General features: G+C 42.7%; 1 protein-coding gene and 1 non-coding gene across 4 annotated transcripts in view; one reads left to right on the top strand and one right to left on the bottom strand.

Annotated features, from left to right (window-relative positions):
- Window positions 1–23,464, bottom strand: part of DCDC2 (doublecortin domain containing 2) — a 202,203-nt gene that overhangs the window by 174,874 nt on the left and 3,865 nt on the right. For 2 of the 3 annotated variants that reach the window (XM_008993891.4, XM_035294775.3), the window contains exons 2-3: window positions 22,129–22,518; window positions 19,468–19,522 (exon numbers count right to left, since the gene is read on the bottom strand). In XM_008993891.4, the coding sequence (XP_008992139.3) occupies window positions 19,468–19,522; window positions 22,129–22,421 (348 nt within the window). In that variant the 5' untranslated portion in view covers window positions 22,422–22,518. Of the gene's footprint in view, window positions 1–14,842; window positions 15,382–19,467; window positions 19,523–22,128; window positions 22,519–23,464 lie in introns of those variants that run through there. The other variant, XM_035294776.3, reaches the window with a different exon arrangement.
- Window positions 3,299–3,405, top strand: LOC118153234 (U6 spliceosomal RNA). Its single transcript, XR_004742491.2, has one exon. It is a non-coding gene; the product is annotated as a U6 spliceosomal RNA (small nuclear RNA).

Below are 23,464 nucleotides of genomic sequence, written 5' to 3'. Positions count from 1 at the left end.
TGAACAAGCAAGAACTCAGAGATTTTATTACCACCAGGCCTGCTTTACAAGAGCTTCTGAAAGAAGCATTACACACAGAAAGAAACAACCAGTATTAGCCTTTCTAAAAATACACCAAAAAGTAAAGAGCACCAACATAAAGAAGAATTTACACCAACAAATGGATAAAACAGCCAGTCAACATCAAATGGCAGTAACCCTAAATTTAAATAGACTAAATCCCCCAATCAAAAGACACAGCCAAAACCCAACAACATGTTACATCCAGACCTGTTTCACATGCAAGGATACACAAAGACTCAAAACAAAGGGATGGAGAAAGATTTACCAACCAAATGGAGAGCAAAAATAAATAATAAATAAATAAAAAGCAGGAGTTGCAATTCTTGTATCGGATAAAATAGATTTTAAAGCAACAAAGATATAGTGGTAAAAGGATCAATGCAACAACAAGAACTAATGATCCTAACACCCAGATAGGAGACATAGATTCAATGAGACAGAAAATTAATAAGGATATCAAGGACTCGAACTCAGATCCAGAACAAGTAAACTTAATAACTATTTATAGAGCTCTCCACTTCAAATACACAAAATATACATTCTTGTCAATACCACATCACACCTACCCATTAGTTTAAATGAAACATTGATTGGCCATTATTAATACCCAATTTTTTTCAAAATAAAGCAATATTTCCATTTACTCTCCCTCTTTCTCTTCCTCTTTCTTCCTCTCCTTTACTTATTATTTTTTTTTCTTTCCTTCTCTCAAAAAAAAAGAAATCAACTTGTAAACCTCTAGATCCAGGTCGGCAATGTCTCTTTCATTGCTTGATTTCCTTTCTTCCCTTCCCTCCCTCCCTCCCTCCCTCCCCGCTTCCTCCCTTCCTTCCTTCCTTCCTTCATCCCTTCCTTCCTCCCTACCGTCCTTAATCCCTTCCTTTCTGCCTTCCTCCCCCCCCCCAAAAAAATATATATTTTTTAAAAAAATTAGCCAGGTGTGGTGACGAGTACCTGTAATCCCAGCTACTTGGCAGGTTGAGGCAAGAGAATTGCTTAAACCCAGGAGATGCAGATTGCAGTGAGCCGAGATCTCCAGCCTGGGCCACAGAGCGAGACTCTTGTCTCAAAAAAAAAAAAGAATACTAAGTTAATTAAAAGAATATTTTATGCCTTTTCTGGATTCACTTCCTAATTCTTTAGTCTTCCTTATATATTTTCTCCTTCTTATCATCACTAAATCAAGGTATGAAAAATTTTTTAAACTCTTCACCCCCACAAACACCTTTTCAAGCACAAAAAGATACTGAATGACCATCTTTTAACTAAACTGCATTAACTTTGTAGGAAATGCTTCGCTCTGCACTAACACACAATATATGAAAGTGCAGTCCCTCGGCTGCAAGCTCTTGAAAAACACATCTTCATCAATTTCCTCCCAGGTAAAATCAGAATAACAATCCCTATGTCATAAGGTTGTTGTAAGGATTAAAGTATATCATCTTTGTAAAGTATGTAGAACAACACTAAACACGTCTTAAAGAAACACACACAGACACATGTGTGCGTGCACACGCACTCACAGGGAAGCTCCAGCTTGATGTATCTTTTAACATTTTTAAGCTGGCTCCATACTCAAAGTTAATGCTTCAAATATCTCTGCCTGTCACTGTTACCAAAAAGTAAAACAAAAAACCTGTATCCCCTGTCTTCATGAAAGCGAGTGCCATCTATCCAGCACTCCAGGCCAGAAACGCAAAAATCACCCAGCTAGTCTTTCTTCATTGCCCCACATCCACTCAACTGCTAAATTGTGTTTCTCAAATCTGATCCTTTCACCATCTCCACAGCCTCTCCCATCATGAGTGGCGCATTTACCCCACCACATGGTTACCTGGCTTCCAACTTTGCTGTAGCAACAGGAGTCACTGTGTCAGCTCCCTGATGAAATCCTTCAATAGCTTTCGCTTGGTTTTATTTATTTATTTTGAGACACAGTTTCACTCCTGTCGCCCGGGCTGGAGTGCAATGGTGCAATCCCAGCTCACTGCAACCTTCTGCCTCCCAAGTTCAAGTGATTCTTCTGACTCAGCCTTCCAAGTAGCTGGGATTACAGGCACCTGTCACGAGGCATGGCTAATTTTTATATTTTTAGTAGAGACGGTTTTCACCATGTTGGCCAGGCTGGTCTTGAACTCCTGACCTCAGGTGATCTGACCACCTCAGCCTCAGAAAATGTTGGGATAACAGGCATAAGCCACCGTGCCCAGCAGCTTTCGGTTGGTTTTGGGAAAAAGTTTAAATTCCTTTTTAAAACCCTTTGTGTTGGTGCCTTTCTACCTCCCAGGCCTTGTCTCTCACACAGTTCTATCCCCATCCTTCTACCCCAATCTCTTCCCACCATTCAGCCAAACAGCATGTGTATGTTTGTCACACGTGCCCTGTGCTCTCTCATCTGCAGATGTTCACACACACCGTCTCCTTTGCCTGTAATGCTCTTCCTCCTTCTGTTTGCCTGGTGAACATACTCATTTCCTTTCGGTCACAACGTATCTATCATTTCTTCCAGGAATCTTCCGAGGATTTCCCTGGCTTAGGGTAGCCATCCCTCCAGCAGCCTGTGTCCTGTATCCTCCCCCACAGCACACTTAGGATGGGATCCATCTTCTCCACTACACAGCCAGCTTCAGGAAAGCTTGCCTTGTCTGGTTTCCTCACCATTGCAAACCCAGCAAACCTCATGCCTGGGACATAGACTGCTGCTCAAAGCATTTTTTTGATGAAATAATTTGTGATGTTTTTTCCCACCGAAACCTAAGAGCCATAAATTTGTGATTAGTATCATTCCCTTGGGCTCCAAATCCTCCCACGTGAAAGGAGGCTCAAAATAATAGCAGAGACCGTAGAGAAATTCATCTGCGACTCCTGTTCTCCAGTTTCTGCCGACAAAACCATCTTTATAATCCTTTAGGATCACTTAGATGGAGTACTAGGAGAGCGCCATTATGATCTTATAATTCTGTCTGTGTACTCAGAGTAATTACATGGTGCCTGGGACACACAAGCTAAACTCACATTGCTACGTTTTAAAATGTGGACATAGAACCAAGATTGCCTATGAACGCATATATTTATAGTAAGTGTTGGCTGGGTCCCCTTGACACCAAATTTGATGTATACAGCTCCACTAACTTGATGCTATAGCATTATCTGAATATGATTATACATAAGGAAATGAATTGGTGAAGCGAGGGAGAGGAAGAGAGTTTAGGGATAAATAAGAGAGTCACTAAGTGTGCTCGCTTCGGCAGCACATATACTAAAATTGGAACGATACAGAGAAGATTAGCGTGGCCCCTGCGCAAGGATGACACGCAAATTTGTGAAGCGTTCCATGTTTTTATGAAATACCGCATGTTCTCACTCACAGGCGGGTGTTGAACAATGAGAATACATGGACACAGGGAGGGGAGCATCACACACTGAGGTCTGTTGGGGGAATAGGGGAGGGACAGAGTGGGGTGGGGAGTTGGGGAGAGACAGCATGGGGAGAAATGCCAGATATAGGTGAAGGGGAGGAAGGCAGCAAATCACACTGCCACGTGTGTACCTATGCAACTATCTTGCATGTTCTTCACATGTACCCCAAAACCTAAAATGCAATTAAAAAAAAATTTTTTTTAAAGTAACTAAGTAAAACTGCTGAAAATTCCCAGTAAACAATTACATTGCTTGGATTGCATTATATATGTGTTCATGCAGGCACATTTAGATAGACTAATAGGTGAGGAAAGTCAAAGTTCATATTATTGATTAAAATACAAATAACACAAGGGAATAGCAATCTGATTAGGAGAAGTACTGGCTAAAAGAAGGGCACTTTAATCCAATTTTCATATACTATTTGATAAAATAAATATTAGTCAAGGGCCTTCATACGAAACAAGCTATATATTTGCAGAAGCTACACTAAAAGGATTTATTTGCTATAGAATATTGTAGTTGACATTTGTAATCTTTTTTAAATCCAGCTTTTAAAAGCCAGCATGGAAGATTTAATACCGGCTAATGCAAAATTGTAATACTAGAAATCTAGTTATCCACTCATTTCTAATAAAACAAGCCGTAAATATGGAGTTTTATCACTTAGAATTTAATTAACAAAATGCAACTGGAATAATATTAGATGACTTATTTTCTTAAAATTTCTTTTTTTTTTTTTTTATACAGGGTCCCTCCCACTCTGTCGCTCAGACCAGAGTTCCGTGGTAGCAGGATCTCGGCTCACCACAATCTCCACTTTCTGGGCTCAAGCGATTCTCCTGCCTCAGCCTCCCTAGTAGCTAGGATTACAGGCACATGCCACTATGCCCAGCTAATTTTTGCATTTTTAGTAGAGATGGGTTTTCACCATGTTGGCCAGGCTGGTCTTGAACTCCTGACCTCAAATGATCCACCCGCCTCAGCCTCCCAAAGTGCTGGGATTACTGGCATGAGCCACCACACCCAGCCATTTTCTAAGAATTTCTGTAAGTTGGCAGCCTAGTTATACACGGCTGTATAATTTGAAATAGCAAAGATGGCCACAGAGGTTCACAGATCTTTGAAACTCAAAAATACTTACAGCTAGAAAGGGGAAAAAAATACAAAGCAGCAGAGATTGCCATTTGAAATTTCCTAGAGAGACTGTTCCAGGTTAAACATTAGACATTGCAAATAAACCAGGTCAATTTTTTTGTCTCTCTCCCACAATCCTTCACCACTTAAAGTTCTGCCCCCAGCTAACAGGTGGGCTGAAATCAATCTTATTTCAACAAACCAAACATCCAAACTATGTAATCATGGGATGACATCTGAGCTTGATCTGGCTGGCTGCTTAGAAAGGAGTCTTTCACAATGATATATGGGAATTTTCATTGTTGACCGAGCTAGACACTAGGGCATGCTACCTGCATACTTCCTGCTGAAATCAACCAAGGGCAGATAGAGACCTACTTTTAAAAAAAATGCCTCCATTCATCCGTTTTGAAATATACTGAAACTTACTTTACTTTACGCATGAAGATAGGACTATTAGCCTCCTATTCTCGAGACACAGACCTTTTTAGTTGTTTTCTGAGTTCAGTGATAGATGTAGGCTGAATTACATATAAACTTTCCCGCAAGCCTTAACCGGTACCACACTTAAGAGGACAGTTGGCTCTATAGGGAACAGTGTGGGGCCAGGGACCTAGCAGATCTAAGAGGCCCGTGGGTTTCAAGCCCAAGTCCAACTACAGCTAGAAAGGAGAAAAAAATACAAAGCAGCAGAGATTGCCATTTGAAATTTCCTAGAGAGACTGTTCCAGGTTAAACATTAGACATTGCAAATAAACCAGGTCATTTTTTTTGTCTCTCTCCCACAATCCTTCACCACTTAAAGTTCTGCCCCCAGCTAACAGGTGGGCTGAAATCAATCTTATTTCAACAAACCAAACATCCAAACTATGTAATCATGGGATGACATCTGAGCTTGATCTGGCTGGCTGCTTAGAAAGGAGTCTTTCACAATGATATATGGGAATTTTCATTGTTGACCAAGCTAGACACTAGGGCATGCTACCTGCATGCTACCTGCATACCCCTCCAGGAAAAATCCAAAGATTTTTTTTTTTTTTTTGAGACGGAGTTTCGCTCTTGTTACCGAGGCTGGAGTGCAGCAGCGAGATCTCGGCTCACTGCAACCTCCACCTCCTGGGTTCAGGCAATTCTCCTGCCTCAGCCTCCCGAGTTCAGGCAATGCTCCTGCCTCAGCCTCCCAAGTAGCTGGGACGATAGGCATGCACCACCATGCCCAGCTAATTTTTGTATTTTTAGTAGAGACGGGGTTTCACCTTGTTGGCCAGGATGGTCTCGATCTCTTGACCTCGTGATCCACCTGCCTCGGCCTCCCAAAGTGCTGGGATAATAGGCCTGAGCCACCACGCCCAGCCAAATCCAAAGATTTATTGCTGCTCTGGGCTACTCTAGATCTTTGAAACAAAGTTTCTCACAATCCAAAAATACTTCCCCAACAATTATATATGTAAGAGGGTGCATGTGTGTGTGTGCGCGCGCGCGCACAAAATTTGTTCTAAATTAAAGAGAAATAAAATTTAAACCATTTAACCCAATAAGTTTCTGTCTCCAATCAAATGTGAAAGTATCCTCAGAGATGACTTCCTGTATTGGTTTCTTATTACTGATTCCATTAGGCTTCACTTCCCTCATTCCTTTAATGCATCTTTGCTGGCCACATAATCGGTGGGGGAAAACTGAAACATCTCTTTAGATGGCTACTATGTCTGTCCAGGGTACTATGCTACCTTCAGTTCTAAACATGAAAACCATACAGCAAAACAGGAATATTCCTCAAACCCTTTACTCCTACAGTGTTGCTTCAAATTACGTTACTTTTTTCTTTTGAGACAGAATCTCACTCTGTCACCCAGGATGGAGTGCAGTGGCGCAACCTCGGCTCACTGCAACCTCTGCCTCCCGAGTTCAAGCAATTCTCCTGCCTCAGCCTCCCAAGTAGCTGGGACTACAGGCACCCACCACCCTGCCCAGCTAATTTTTTTGTATTTTTAGTAGAGACAGGGTCTCACCGTGTTAGCCAGGATGATCTCAATCTCCTGACCTCATGATCCACCCGCCTTGTCCTCCCAAAGTGCTAGGATTTACAGGCGTGAGCCACTGTGCCTGGCTGTTATTTTTCTTTTTTTTAATTCTGACCATATGTGCCAGCAAATCACAGCATCATGTGTTTATCTGCATGGAAGAACTCTGAAAGGAGAAATTGTGACAGGAGGTGTCAATGCGGATTGCTGCCAGTCACCCCAGCTGTCTTCTCCCACTACTCACTCCTCTGTGGAGTGTGGCAGCTGGGCAGTGCTCCTTCTGGGCTTGTGCAGCAAGGCTCTGACCCAGAAAACCTTAGATTAGAGCGCATTTTGAAATTTAAATAAACCTCAATTCACCTTTACCATCTTGGCATACGACTGAGATGTGCAAGTCAGAGGAATGTATTTCTATTTAAAATAGACAGAACGAAGATACCACTCTTTCTCTTTCAGTAAGTTTTTAGTAGTCTTCTCCAATGAATAAAAAAAGGGTTTTCTTTCAAACTGACTTAAATTCGCCAACGTTCACACAATACCTTAATTTTTTACCCCCATTTTGTTACTCAGCTATGATGTAGAGGGCTGATTACCATAGTCTTTGTAGGTATTGAAGCCAATTATTTATTTATTTATTTTGAGATGGAGTTTCGCTCTTGTTACCCAGGCTGGAGTGCAATGGCGCGATCTCGGCTCACCACAACCTCCGCCTCCTGGGTTCAGGCAATTCTCCTGCCTCAGCCTCTTGAGTAGCTGGGATTACAGGCACGCGCCACCACGCCCAGCTAATTTTTTGTATTTTTAGTAGAAACGGGGTTTCACCATGTTGACCAGGATGGTCTCGATCTCTTGACCTCGTGATCTACCCGCCTCGGCCTCCCAAAGTGCTGGGATTACAGGCTTGAGCCACCGCGCCCAGCTGAAGCCAATTATTAATTGGGTCTAAATAAATACGTTTCTTCCCTTGGATTAATAATCTCTGATATTACATTCCAATATATTTGCTCTTTTCCATGTATCTTACCTTTTAAAACTCTTTACAGAATCCTCCTACAATTACCTTGTCATTGCTGACTGGCAGATGAGTCTTTTTATATCTGTAGGCTTAGAATGTAGTCCATCCACTGCCTAGCTATTGGCAAATATTCTTCAGAAAATGTAAAATCATACATGAGTAGCATTCAATAAAAAGTTGAACACAATTTATTTGTCATCCTGGTTAGCTGTTACTAGTTATTGAGTCACATTTTCCTGCTATTTATACCTTATGGAAATATATGCTCATCAAGAAGAGTTCCTCGGGCTTTACCAGAAAACTCAATGAGCTCATTCTAATAATTAACCTGAAATATGAACCTAAATATTGATTTTCTAGCAAGTGCACAAGAATCTAAACCACCATGAACCAAAAGCGTGATATACCTTGGCAGGACTTCAGATCATGCATTGTAGTACACAGTCCTGAAATTTCACCTTCTGTATTCCCGAATCCCACATGATGTGAGAAAAATAAGCTCCTCTCGCTTCGATAGGTGTTGCTCTTCCATTGCCAAAAGAATCTTATTTTGGTCAGAATTTAAATGAAAAGTTTTATTGAGAATAGTTTGATACTTTAACTAAGTGGTATTTTCATTTATTTTTAATTGACAAAAATTGTATATATTTATGGAGTACAATAACATGTTTTGATACATAGTACAGCATGGCTTGATGAAATTAAGCTAGATAACATATTCATCACCTCACATGTGTGTCACTTTTTTGTAGTAGGAATATTTAAAAACTCATTTAGCAATTTTCAAACATACATTATTATTAATTATAATCAACATGCTATGCACTAGAGCTCCAGAATGTGTCCCTTCTGTCAAAATGAAACTTTGTACCCTTTCGCAAACACTCCCTGTTCCCCACCCTGTCCTCATCCCAAGCCCCAGTAACCACCATTCTTTTCTCTTCTATGAGTTTGACTTTTTAGATTTCACATGTGAGCTTCATTGCTATTCAGCCATAAAAACAAAAGAAACTCTGTCATTTGCAAAAATATGAATGAGCCTGGAGAACATTATGCTAAGTGAAATAAGTCAGGCAGAAGAAAAACAAGTGGTACTTTTTTTTTTTTTTTTTGAGACTGAGTTTAGCTCTTGTTACCCAGGCTGGAGTACAATGGTGCGATCTCTAACCGCAACCTCCGCCTCCTGGGTTCAGGCAATTCTCCTGCCTTAGCCTCCTGAGTAGCTGGGACTACAGGCACGCGCCACCATGCCCAGCTAATTTTTGTATTTTTTTTAGTAGAGACGGGGTTTCACCATGTTGACCAAGATGGTCTCGATCTCTTGACCTCGTGATCCACCCACCTTGGCCTCCCAAAGTGCTGGGATTACAGGCTTGAGCCAACAAGTGGTATTTTATACATATTTAGTAATTTAACATTTTATTACTTTTCCTATTTTTTTAAATGGTTAATAATTATTTTCTAAATGTTTATTAAATTTCTCTTTGCTTAGAACAGCTTATTACTATAAATTAAAAAACTATACATGCTCTAATATGCATATCTTCTAATTTCACAGATATTAAGTTTCCTAAAACCATGCCTAAAATGCCAAAAAGAGGATGCAAGAAATTTGGAACAAACGCCAGGATACATGTTAAAGGCTAAAGTAAAACCACCCATCTTTTAGCTTTTGATCAGAGCTGATTGGGGGTTATTGATAGATATTTTTCATTAGACTGATATTTCACTAGTTGACAGATACACTTCTGTCTTTCTCAGTCTTATTCAAACACACACACACACACACGCATCCATACAGATCCATACACACAGCTCAATACTGACAAAGGGTAAAACAAGAAAGTGCAAAAGAGAAGTGAAATACAGCAGCTGTTCTTCAACAGAAAACCTTGGTTGGCTCAAGCCTGTAATCCCAGCACTTTGGGAGGCCGAGGCGGGTGGATCACGAGGTCAAGAGATCGAGACCATCCTGGTCAACATGGTGAAACCCCGTCTCTACTAAAAATTACAAAAAATTAGCTGGGCATGGTGGCGCGTGCCTGTAATCCCAGCTACTCAGGAGGCTGAGGCAGGAGAATTGCCTGAACCCAGGGGGCGGAGGTTGCGGTGAGCCGAGATTGCGCCATTGCACTCCAGCCTGGGTAACAAGAGCGAAACTCCGTCTCAAAAAAAAAAAAGCAAAACCTTGGTAAGGTCGTGAATACTTTGGAATCACCATGGTCGCTGATGTGAACTGGCTTTCCTTAAAAGAACGCTTCTTATGTAGCACTTATATCAGAGTACTCAGGGAAAGGTATAAAATAAAAGCTTGGGGAGGGGCTTCAATATTGTTGGAAGAATTTACAAAAGTGGGTTTTATTTTCTTTGGTTCTTCAATAAATTAGTAAACCTGACTAAGATAATCTCGAAAGTGTTCCTCAAGTTGAAGAAATAAATATTTAGGAGATTGCCTCTTCAGTAGTTTCCTCTTTGAAGCCTCTAGAATTCCCAAGCTGAAGGTTAGTGAGTTAAACCACATCATCACCATGCCTTCCTGCAGTAAGGTTAATCATTAATGCCTGGAATCCCAATTAATGGCTAGAATCAATTTAATGTCTAGAATCCCATTCTCAACCAAAGACTTTAAGTAGGAAATCTTATAAGATGCTTCACTGGAGATTATGCCTGATGATTAAACTGAGATGTGAAGTTTTAATAATGATAACCAAAACCTTAAGGACATTCACCTGAGTAAATGACCTGAAGTACAACCTGGGTTCCCACACACTTTTCAGCAAGGCCAAGTTTTGCAGTTTCAAACTCTTCCTTTCTCTCTTCCTCTCCTGGTATTCCTCAAATTCTCCACCCCACTAAGAAGAACAAGGTTGATCCAAGTTTTCCATAAGAGAATACACCTACCTCAGTATATTCAAGAGGATTCAGTAGGATGGCTTATCCAAGAAGAAGGCTGCCAGTCTCTGGGAAGATTTTCACTGTGGTCTTACTTTTGAGGCAGCATTTCTCTGAAGTCCAGATAGCACACTTATTCACCAATAGATTCTGTTGAATCAGGTGAGCCTGACCTACTCTCTCTTCTTGCCTCTATTTCTCTTGTGACTGGTTATTGAGGGTTAGTGATGGATATCAGTAGCAGATGAGGAAGAACTGATCAAAAAAGGGGAAACCCAAAACAGACTACTGATTTTTTAAAAAATATAAATGTGGAGAAGGGAGTAAAACTTATCTTTACTGTGAGGCTGTGCATGGTGGCTCGTGCCTGTGATCCCAGGACATTGGGAGGCCAGGCAGACACATCACTGAGGTCAGGAGTTTGAGACCAGCCTGGCCAACATGGTGAAACCCAATCTCTACTAATAATACAAAAATCATCCAGGCATGGTGGCACACACCTGTAGTCCCAACTACTAGGGAGGCTGAGGCATGAGAATTGTTTGAATCTGGGAGGCAGAGATTGCAATTAGCCAAGATTGCACCACTGCACTCCAGCCTGGTGACAGAGAAAGACTCTGTCTCAAAAAAAAAAAAAAAAATTATTTTTACTGCTGACCCTGAGAACATTAATTCACAGAAACAGAAGGAAGGAAAAAAGAAAGAAGTCATCAAAAAGCATAGTCTCGGGCTGGAGTCTGAATTGGCACCTAAGACAAAGTATTCTTAAGAATGAAGTATAATATCATTTAGAGTTGTTGACACTCCTACATGACTTACAAAATCCACTCTACAAACCACTGATAACTTTCACACCACACAGACTAGGCATGGTGGCTCATGCCTTGTAATCCCGGCACTTTGGGAGGCTGAGGTGTGTGGATCACCTGAGGTAAACAGTTCAAGACCAGCCTTGCCAATATGACAAACCCCATCTCTACTAAAAATACAAATTTAGCCAGGTGTGGTGACAGGCACCTGTAATCCTAGATAACTGGGGAAACTGAGGCATGTAGAATCACTTAAAATGGCAGGTGGAGGTTGCAGCGAGTTGAGATCGCGCCATTGCACGCCAGCCTGGGTAACAGAGTGAGACTCTGTCTCAAAAAAAAATAAAAAATAAAAAAATTCACCACACACCAACTTGTATGAGTAGGGTATTCTTGTGGGCATTAATGAAAGGATTTCATCTCTGGGTAGATGGGGCCCTAAAGAGACACAAACTGTAAGGGAACAAGAGAATCCATAACTCAACCAATACTTCAGAAGCAGAAACTCAGAAGAAGAGGTGGGCATGAAATATAATACCTGTGGAATTCTCAGAAATCTTGGGAAAAAAAAGACTAAGCAATAGAGATTCAAGCCTATTTATCCTAATCATAAGACAGGGACAACCCCAGCTATTATTCAGGCTACAATGAGTAGACGAGGTGTTTATAACTTTAAGAAAACAGAAAATACTTTCCAGGAATTAAGTGTTTATTACTCTTCAAAAATTAGTCCCATTATACTCTGACTCATTATCAATAATAAAGTTGAAAAGCTATTTAGTCCCTAAATATAGCTCTTGAATCACAGAAATCTGCCTTATACCATGTTCTGCAAAAACGACCAACACTGGTAGAGTTTAAATCAAGGGATACTGCACCAGGGAGGTAAAGATGAGTAAGCTCCATGGTCAGCAACCAGGAGCTTCGTTCCCAGCTGACAACCACAGTGTCTGGCACACAACGGGCACGCATTACACATAGCTGGCCCTCCATATGCATGAGTTCTGCACCCACAGATTCAACCAACCACAGACCAAGAAGAAAAACTTGGCATTTAAAAGGACATAAAAACAACATAGTATAACCGCTATTTACATAGCATTTACGTTGTACTAGTTATTATTGGTAATCTAGAGATGGTTTACAGTATACGGATGTGCATAGGTTATACACAAATCCGATGACGTTTTATGTAAAGACTTGAGAATCCTTGGATTCTGGTATCCTCAGGGGGCACTGGAACCAATCCCCAAGACTGAGTAGAGTGAAGAATGGCTCTACTTGTTGCGTGAATAGCATTCATTCAATATAGCTGCAAATTATCGTACAGGGTGATCAATGCATCAAAGATTTAAACACAACTAATTTTACCCCTGAAACAAAATCTAAATAGATGGTGGCAATAAAGTCTTTTCTTTTTGAGATGGAGTTTCGCTCTTGTTACCCAGGCTGGAGTGCAATGGCGCGATCTCAGCTCACCGCAACCTCCGCCTCCTGGGTTCAAGCAATTCTCCTGCCTCAGCTTCCTGAGTAGCTGGGATTACAGGCACGTACCACCATGCCCAGCTAATTTTTTTTTTTTATTTTTAGTAGAGACGGGGTTTCACCATGTTGACCAGGATGGTCTCGATCTCTTGACCTCGTGATCCACCCACCTCGGCCTCCCAAAGTGCTGGAATAAAGGCTTTTAAATTACTTGAGACATCTACCCACTATGTGGAAATCAGAATGACCAGGCATGTGCAAGGCAAATGGATATCTACCTAAATTGGCCCATAAGGAACATGAAAATCATGTCAGATTTAGGCAATTCCCAGCCTTCAGTGTGGTGGGTACTAACTATACAGGATGAGCAGCCTTCAGTGTGGTGGGTACTATACAGGATTCCCAGCCTTCAGTGTGGTGGGTACTATACAGGATTCCCAGCCTTCAGTGTGGTGGGTACTATACAGGATTCCCAGCCTTCAGTGTGGTGGGTACTATACAGGATTCCCAGCCTTCAGTGTGGTGGGTACTATACAGGATTCCCAGCCTTCAGTGTGGTGGGTACTATACAGGATTCCCAGCCTTCAGTGTGGTGGGTACTATACAGGATTCCCAGCCTTCAGTGTGGTGGGTACTATACAGGATTCCCAGCCTTCAGTGTGGTGGGTACTATACAGGATTCCCAGCCTTCAGTGTGGTGGGTACTATACAGGATGAGCAGCCTTCAGTGTGGTGGGTACTATACAGGATTCCCAGCCTTCAGTGTGGTGGGTACTATACAGGATTCCCAGCCTTCAGTGTGGTGGGTACTATACAGGATTCCCAGCCTTCAGTGTGGTGGGTACTATACAGGATGAGCAGCCTTCAGTGTGGTGGGTACTATACAGGATGAGCAGCCTTCAGTGTGGTGGGTACTATACAGGATGAGCAGACCTACTGAAGACTGCAACCTGACACACAACTCTGACGCGTATGTGAAATCCTAATCAGACGCCTAACAGGAACGAGCCCGCCATCTGACAAAATTAGACGTGTGGACCTGGTGTAGCAAGTGCCAGCACTTAATCTATAAAACGACAGTGAGAAAGAGGCAGGAGGGTTTGTAGGTTTCGAGGGTTTGGGGTATCACTGAAGGATTCTGAAGAGCTAAGGGAACGAGAGATCCGTTTTAGATTGGTTTCTGTTTTTCAGGTGAAAGTAAAAGAATCAGGGATTAACCGGGTTTTGTATGAGGTACAGGAAGTTTAACCAGTAAAGACGGCAGTAAAAGATGCGACTAGCAGAGCAAGACTGAGAGCATCAGCAGTAGGAAAGCAATAATCACTCCAGCAGGAGGCCCTTGCGGCATTTTACAGCCCTGTGCCACCATGGGAGAAACGATGTTTCCTGCTCGTTTAATAGTTGGCTTTAAATGTGTCTATCGTTGAACCTGGTTCATAGCAGTGACCTTTTTCCCTTTTCCATCCAAGCTGATTTTCACTCTTTCTTCTAGAGACTGATTTTTGACTCTTTTACAGATGTAAGTATTAAATAATGCCCTCTTAATCAAATTGTATAAAGAGACCTTCTCAAAACGTTGATGTAAGAGAAACAAGACAAAAAATGAAAGAGTCTATTATATTTTAAACCATTTCAAACTGGCTGACCCACAACCCTAATCCAGCCTTCACTCCCTCAGTCCTCTGAGCACACCTCCGGCACGGCCACCTGCCACTAGGCGATCACAGTTGGTTTCCTTCTGTGTCTTTTCTACACGCTGAACTCCCAACAAGTAAGAGCAGTAAAGTACCCATTTTATGCTTAGTGCCTCGCACAATTCCCAGCCCATCATAAGTGCTCCGAAGTCAAGGTGCCTCCCCCTGCCCTCTGTATGGAATGTGCACCAAAGCCCCTCACACAGTAAAACAGATTTGTACTCTAAATATCTATTTAAGAATGTCGTTAATTCCACCTCGGATGGTTACGGGAAAAAAAAGCATGTCGTTATTTGAAAGACTCACGACACGGATGAGACATGAGGCACCGGAATGGACAGTGAGATCTACAATCAGGTCAAAGCAGAAGGACGCTTCCATTAGGAGCATCCACAAATGGCTTTGCCGCCACACGATAAAGCCGGAAGTACTTGAACTAAACGGCTCAATGCAAACTTGGAGCCGTTCAGTTCAACATCTCTAGTACCACAGACTAAATTACGTCCCTTAGTATGTGGTCCTAGAGATGTTCATCTGTCTTTTCCGCAAAACTATCGATTCCTGGAGGTGAGAGGTCACGCATGTCTTGTTCGTTTTGCTCACTCTGCCAATCGCATTCTTTCGGCATTCGGTAGATGATAACATGGAAGCAAAGAGGACAAGGTAGAAACACAAGAAGAAAGGGAGAAGAAATCATATTCAGTAAAGCAAAAGGGTAGGGGCAACAGTAAGTGCTGGTAAAGGCAACACACATGCACAATCAGAGGTCCCCACTGCACGGGGACAGAGGAAACCCACAGGCTGCTTAAGGTGAAGAGGAAAGAAAGGAGCTGGTGAACCGCCGGGCACGGTGGCTCAAGCCTGTAATCCCAGCACTTTGGGAGGCCGAGGTGGGTGGATCACGAGGTCAAGAGATCGAGACCATCCTGGTCAACATGGTGAAACCCCGTCTCTACTAAAAATATTAAAAAATTAGCTGGGCATGGTGGTGCGTGCCTGTAATCCCAGTTACTCAGGAGGCTGAGGCAGGAGAATTGCCTGAACCCAGGAGGCGGAGGTTGCGGTGAGCCGAGATCGCACCATTGCACTCCAGCCTGGGTAACAAGAGAGAAACTCCGTCTCAAAAAAAAAAGAGAGAGAAAGAGAGAAAGAAAATACAGCTAAACAAAATATTGAGGAGGAGAAAAAAGAGTACAAGAGCAATCCAGGAGATCTGTGTGTTCAGATATTAGTAAAAGCAGGACCTGTGTGTAGAGAGATGGGAATAGGCTGCTCTGAGGTGCCCTGACTCCGAGGCAGGTGCAAACAACCACAGAGTCACCTTATTCCTTTCTTTCTTCTTCTCTCTCTTTATTCCCCCTGCCTCCACCCATTACTTCCTGCTGTGCAAAGTGTTCACCAGATAGGACCCTATGCTTCTTTTGGGTTAGGTCTATTACAGTTCTGCCTTTCCCTGACCCCATGAGGAGACATGGGGAAGACGAATAACACTGGCTGTCCTTTCAACGTCTCTTTAAAGACAAGCCTCATGGAAGAAGCAAGCAGTGACACAAACCACAAAAGAATTTCCAGTGTTGAGGTGACATGCACATTCTAGTTACCATGACTTGCGGTCAGTAAGCAGGTGCCATCTTGTCTAAATTATTAACTACATAAGAACAACAGACTGTACCATGGTCTTGGGTGAGCTGCTCTGTGAAAAGAGAAGGAATAATTAACTCCCAGCACTCACTGAAAGGGTGTCCCAGCCACAGTGGGTAGGACCCAGTGCCACACACTCTACATGACCCCAATGAAATGCAAAGGTCTTTCCATGAAAATGCACTTGGAATAATCAGAATTAGTATGTTTTAGGCAACCAGAAAAACTGAATTGTGTATATTGGAGTGGTGGCTTTTATTATACAGGCTCATCACTGAAAATCAAACTCTCTGAAATTACCTCAGATTTGAGGGAAGTGCCTCCCCATTTTAGTGAAAAAGTTATTTTACTCATCCCTCTTAATGACACATTTTTGAATATTTTTGTGCTACCCTGGCACTGAAACTCCCCCTTGAAATGACTCTTAACCCTCCAATTTCATGGAGTATTCGTGTTCTAAATCCAAATTATTCAAAATAATTCTCTATTGATCTTCCTTTACAGATCATCCTACTCCAAAGAATGTTGGTCCTCAATAGCACTGAACAAGATGTGAAATCTTTTCTCAATACATTCATGTTGAAAGGAAATACCCCACCTAAGATTTTTAATGAGCTATAATTTTTGTGAAATGCCAGTGTTCTACCAAGTCTGTTCTCAAAGTTTGAGCATAGATCATCCTCCAACTTATCAACTTGTTGAACTCCAAAAGTTTGATTAGAAATCCATTGTGAGAAAGAGAAAGGTAGTTTCCCACACTAAAAATTATACACACGATAGAGTCTCAGGGCAAATTCTAACTAAACTCTTTTTTTACTTGCACTCTACCTAAAACAGCAATAAAAATACCATAGAATCCACAGTCAAAGTGATACTTCTGCAAGAAAAATGCTTTTGCCGTTTCCTTTAGAGATGCCAAGAACCCCAAAACCTTCCTTTCTGGCAATGAAAGTAGGGGCTCTCTTGGCTCAAGGCATACTTCGAAGGGTGAAGGTCATGGTGTGAACTTTGGGGAGGAAGGTGTCTCCAGACTGGGCATGTGCAGTTAAAAGTGAACACTCTGCTTGTCCAGACCTGGAGGAAAGTTTAGGATGGGAGGGCACCGTGGGAGAGAGGACTCGAGCAAAGGAGTGGGAAAGCTGGACATGGGTGCACGGGAGATGCGGGAAAGAGCATGGACCACCAGCTTCTCACCACCTTTCCCATCTCCTTTAGAAGGGTTTGTGGGTAAGGACTCAGAAGAAATGAAAGGCCACAGCAGGGCAGCAAGTGGAAAGAAGTAAGGGGAAAGGAGTCATCAGTAGGAAGCAGGATGAAAGAGAGGCAGTCTTTTATTTGGAGAAAAGACGTAGGTTTTTCACAGGTAAGACGTGCATCCATAAATAAGGATCTTGTATGCTGGCTCCCGCGTAAGCACAAAGTAAAGAGAAACCATGGCTACCAACCCCGAAGCGAAAGAAAAATTAGCAAATTACATGAACTGGAGTTTTTGTGAATGCTTCTGTTGTTAAAGATAATGTTTTAAGAAAAAAAGGATTTTCGATCATCTATTGCACACCTGCTGCCTTTTACTCGGGATAGTGTCTTTAGCAAGACCCTGGCATCCAGAGTGCACATACTGTGCTCACATTTTTTAGGAATTCACACACCTCAAATTCTATTGCAGAAGTCCAAGTTCCATCACCAATTTCATGCAAGGCAGCATACTTTAAACAGGTGTGTATCCTTTCAACAGAATCATATCCAGAACAAATTCACAAAACTGTCCTTTATTACTACTCGACTTGAGACAGATCAACTGGTGGTTACTCTTGAGCTATATTGTAAGCACAACCTGAAAAATGCCTACCTTTGTCTACTCTAAGTTCCAAAGCCTATCACTTTCCAGACTAATCAATTTGACGCCCTGAAAATCAAAAATACAAACCAAAATATCATGTTGAACGATATCTGGGAAGGTGCCTCTTTCCACAGATTATTTGAATAAGGACTACAACCTCATCTTCTCCAAATACTGCACAAGTAGAATTTTTTCTTATGCCGTATTTTTTCTAGTGGGACCTATTAGGCACAAACTTGATGTGAGAGGAAATGGCGGGAGTTGAGGAGAGTCCCTCTGGGGCTCTCGACTATAAGTGAGAAAAATTACTTTTCCTGTTGGTCATTTCTTCATTGGCAAAACTTACCCATTGGAAGCACTTGTTTATTTGGGGTCCGACTGGGAAGACTGGCTGGCTGGACCACTGAACAGAGGCCCATTTTGGACCTAACTACAATTTTCTCTGTCTCAGCCTGTGGCCACAACTTTGTTTTTAATCTTTTTTTTTTTTTCCCACAAACTAAAGAATACATTCTACAGAATACCTACAACCTCCATCCAGGTTTCAGAAGCTATACGGAATGTGGTATTCTGAATATTTCACAGGCTCCTTTTCCAACCTTCCCATAAGCTTTCGCTAACTATGCTCAACCTGTACTTTGATATTAGTTAAAACACAGGTGTTTTCCTGATGTCACAAGTGTCCAGCATGAAATCTACTCATCTCCTTTGAAAGCCTCTGGAGCGGTCAGGGTGATCACGGCTATTTCCACCACTGAGTTATCACAGGCACGTTAGGATGAGGATACAGCTTTGGTAAAGATTCATCTAACAATGCTCAGACTCTTCTCACTTGACAGGGAAAATTCCCATGGATTTCCATCAGAGAACATGTAGCTGGAAAATGAGAAACATTTGGTGTCTAATCCTGACATATCCTGCACATCTTAGGACACCTACCCAGTCTTTTCATTTCTGACAATGATCCAATGAAAGAATTATCTTTGCCTTAAAACATATAACGTCCCATTTCTTTTTTTTTTTTTTTTTTTGAGACAGAGTTTCGCTCCTGTTACCCAGGCTGGAGTGCAATGGTGATCTTGGCTCACCACAACCTCCACCTCCTGGGTTCAGGCAATTCTCCTGCCTCAGCCTCCTGAGTAGTTGGGATTACAGGCATGCACCACCATGCCCAGCTAATTTTTTGTGTTTTGTTTTTTTTTTTTAGTAGAGACGGGGTTTCACCATGTTGACCAGGACGGTCTCGATCTGTTGACCTCGTGATCCACCCGCCTTGGCCTCCCAAAGTGCTGGGATTACAGGCTTGAGCCACCACGCCCGGCCATAACGTTCCATTTCTTTACATCAGAGAACTCATCAAAGTAGAGTGCTGTCCAGATCTCTAAGACATACCTTAAAAAACAAGTGACACCATTATTTATTTGAATCTTCAAAGTAATATTTGCATTACCTCTGTATTAACAACTTCCATTGGTCTTTTCTTGATTTCTCCTATGTCCAAGTAACTGGGGAAAAAACAAAGAATACAGATTGCTTTTATAGACTTTAAGTCAGTAATTTGCTTTAAAAAATAACTTAAAAATATAGCAACTGATAGGAAATACTCAACCTTAAAGCAAAACCAAACAGCTACTAATTAAAAGTAATTACAATAGTACAAACTGCTTGCAGTGTCACCAACCAGAGCTGACATGTATCTACCCTAAACTTCAAGAGAAGGAAAGTCTTAGAAATACATACATCTATTAGGAAACATTTTTCCCTCTTAATAATTAGCTGCTTACTGTATACAATATATTTCTAATTCTTACAGATTTGATGTTTAAAAAGACAGGCTTTTGTGCAAAGCTTCTTAACTGTTCCATTAAACACGGGCTTTAGGTCAAAGGAAGTACTGGTAGCATGCTTTAGGGTAACGACTAGGAAAGGCTGAGAAATTACTTTCTGTATGAGAGCACCTTAATGATTAAAAAAAATGCTCAGTCATGTGGGATGACTTTGGTAACTGGTTCAACTAAGAAACGGATGGTTGGACTAGTTAACCTCTGGGGACTCCTATTATTCCATTACTATTTGCTCTATACATTAACTAGTGATCATGCTTTGCCTGTCACATAAGCACAACTGAAAATGTTATACCTTTGTCAACTTTACATATATTATCACTGTGATGTGGCTCCAATTTCAAATGGTCCCTAAAGTGTGCTTCACATAAAATGTGATAAATAAACATTTTCATATTAAAAAGTATGACTCTAACATTTAATTTATAATGATAGATCAATCCTTTACCCCAACTACTCTAATTGCCAACTTGTCCCAGAAAGCTTCTGTTAGAATTAATTTTGGCCATTGAAATGTTTTTGTTGTTGCTATTTGCCTTTTGGGATAATATACTTTAGTTAGTTGTTCTCTAGAAATAATCATACATTGCCCCTATGTAAAAGTGGTCATATTTTTAAAACAGTGCAAACACTCTGTCTTAGCAATAAAATGGGTCTTTTGTGGACCTGCAGGGGCTGATTTTTGAAATAATACCAACATATTGTGTTATGTGCAGGAAAGTAATTTCAGATCTACAAGACTAATGTTGTAGAGTCAACTTCTAACACTGCACAGGGAACATCTTGGAGAAAATAATCTCTAGAATTCTCTGCTGTAAAATAAAGGTTTTTAGTGTATGATCTAACATTAGAAATAAATAAAGGTTTAATAGCTATCTCACGTATAGTTAATGTTTCAAAAATATTAGAAAAATCTAAGTGAAAACAACTCAAGCCGCGATTTGATCAGTTCCATTTGAAAAAGATGTTGCTGTCTTTCCCAGCATCATTTAGGAGCTAAATGAAAGCCCATGAATTATCCTCATACCATTTGGGCTTTTGTTTTGACAATTGCTCCATTTGATACATACATAATCCATGCAAAACATGGATTGACCTTGAAAATATTATCGTCAGTGAAATAAGCCAGACATAAAGGCCACATATTGTACGACTTCATTTATGTGATATGTCCAGAATAGAGAAATCCATAGATTCAGAAAATACATTACTGGTTACCAGATGACAGGGGAAAGAGGAAATTGGGAGGTATAAATTTTTTGGTGGGAGGGGTGGAAATGAACTACAATTAGTTGGTGGTAATAGTTGTACAACTCTAAATCCACTGAAAACAACTGAAATGGTTGGATTTTATGCTGTGAGAAAGATACCTCAATAAAGCCGTAAAAAAATGGAATATAAAATTCTACCTGTCCTGCAATGCCCACCCCAACCAACTCTCTTCTCACAATTCCTGTATAACTTTATTTTTCTAATTACATATATCCCTTTGTACCTTGCATGAAAAATGTTAGCTTACGCAAGGTATCATGTCTTGTTCATTTTTGTTCCCCTGAGTTGACGGTTTCTTGATTCACTGAACACTTACTATGAGTGAGCTCCCTTACAAGAGCTGGAGATAAGGACCCCTGCCCTTGAAGGTCTAATCACGTTGCCGGACACAGACAGTGGACACATACAGTCAGCCAATAAACTCTTCCTGCATTATGCTAACAGCACAAACATGCAGGGGGTGGGAGCAGGGTCACAAAAGTGAGTGTTGTCAATTCTTCGTAGAATGAAAGGTCGAAAGATTTTAAACAGTATGGGAAATGCAGAGCAATTGTCTCCTCTGCTGGCAATATAGTGTCCAACACTTGGAAGTGATTTTTTTAAAGAAATGTTTATTTAAATTAAAAGGATGGAGTTCCAGGGGAGAAAAGTGGGAGGGTGGGGGGAAGAGGACAGAAGAAGCTGAACAGAAAATGCAAAAGTATCAGTTTGGTCACTAATCTTTTCAAGGATACTTTTTTAAAAAAGATTCCTGTTGTTTATACACAAATTTTAAGTTGGCTCCTTACTGGTACCCAACTGAAATTCCTTCTCCAGCCACCGTGCTAACCCCTGCCCCCCAACTGCAACCAGAGTTTTGAGAGGCATCAATCACACTCAGCAGTCACAGCCCCTCGACCACTGAGATGTGGTGGGGTGGAGGTCTGCGTTTCCTCACAGCGACCCCAACACGGTCGGGCACCCGAGACGGTGGGCGGTGGGGGAGACCGACTCACTTGAGTTTCTTGAAGGCTTCCTGGCCTCCAGCCACGTAGTTGCCCCCGCTCTGGATCTGGTCTAGCTTCCGGATGCGGTGGCCGGTCCGCGGGGTGTAGATGTTCCTGACCGCCCCGAAGGGCGCCTGGACGCCGCCGGTCACCTCCTTGAGGAAGACGTCGAAGCTGGACACCTTCTTCTCATGGATGACGACGCGGCGCCCCGCGAAGTAGGGGTCCCCGTTGCGGTACACCAGCACGCTCTTCACCACGGGCTGAGACAGGTGGCTGGACCTGGCGCTGCTGCCGCTCATCTTCCCCGGTCGCCGCTCGCCCGCCCGCCCGCCCGCCGAGGGGAGGCGCCTCCGCTGCCCCGGAGGTCTCGGCGCACCCAGGGCGCGGGATCGCCTCCTGAAACAAACGAGAAACTGACGAATCCACAGGTGAAGAGAAGTAACGACTGTGCGCCGGGCGTCCACCCGCGGAGACACTCGGAGCTGCAGGACTCGGGGTAGACGTTCAAGTTTTTCACCGTGCGGCGCACGACCAATCAGCGTCCGCAGTGCGCACCGCACCTGCTGTTTCTCCTGCCACTGGCAGAATCCAGGTGGACCGCCTCGGAGCAGGTGCAGGAACGGGAGCCCCGCGGGGCCTTCCCACAGGCTCGCCGGGTGAGGGCAGAAGGAGAGAGGAGGACACACACACACACACACACACACCCCGCCGAGTTAGGGCAGAAGGAGAGAGGAGGTCACATACACACACACACACACACACACACACCCCGCCGAGTGAGGGCAGAAGGAGAGAGGAGGACACACACACACACACACACACACCCCGCCGAGTGAGGGTAGAAGGAGAGAGGAGGTCACACACACACACACACACACACCCCGCCGAGTGAGGGTAGAAGGAGAGAGGAGGACACACACACACACACACACACACCCCGCCGAGTGAGGGTAGAAGGAGAGAGGAGGTCACACACACACACACACACACACCCCGCCGAGTGAGGGTAGAAGGAGAGAGGAGGTCACATACACACACACACACACACACACACACCCCGCCGAGTGAGGGTAGAAGGAGAGAGGAGGACACACACACACACACACCCCGCCGAGTGAGAGCAGAAGGAGAGAGGAGGTCACATACACACACACCGCCGAGTGAGGGCAGAAAGGGCAGAAGGAGAGAGGAGGACACACACACACACACACACACCCCGCCGAGTGAGGGCAGAAGGAGAGAGGAGGACACACACACACACACACACACACCCCGCCGAGTGAGGGCAGAAGGAGAGAGGAGGTCACACACACACACACACACACACCCCGCCGAGTGAGGG

The sequence above is a fragment of the Callithrix jacchus genome, chromosome 4 (genome assembly GCF_049354715.1).
Source record: "Callithrix jacchus isolate 240 chromosome 4, calJac240_pri, whole genome shotgun sequence".
Classification (NCBI taxonomy): Eukaryota; Metazoa; Chordata; class Mammalia; order Primates; family Cebidae; genus Callithrix; species Callithrix jacchus.
This window is presented reverse-complemented; position numbering and strand designations above follow the sequence as displayed.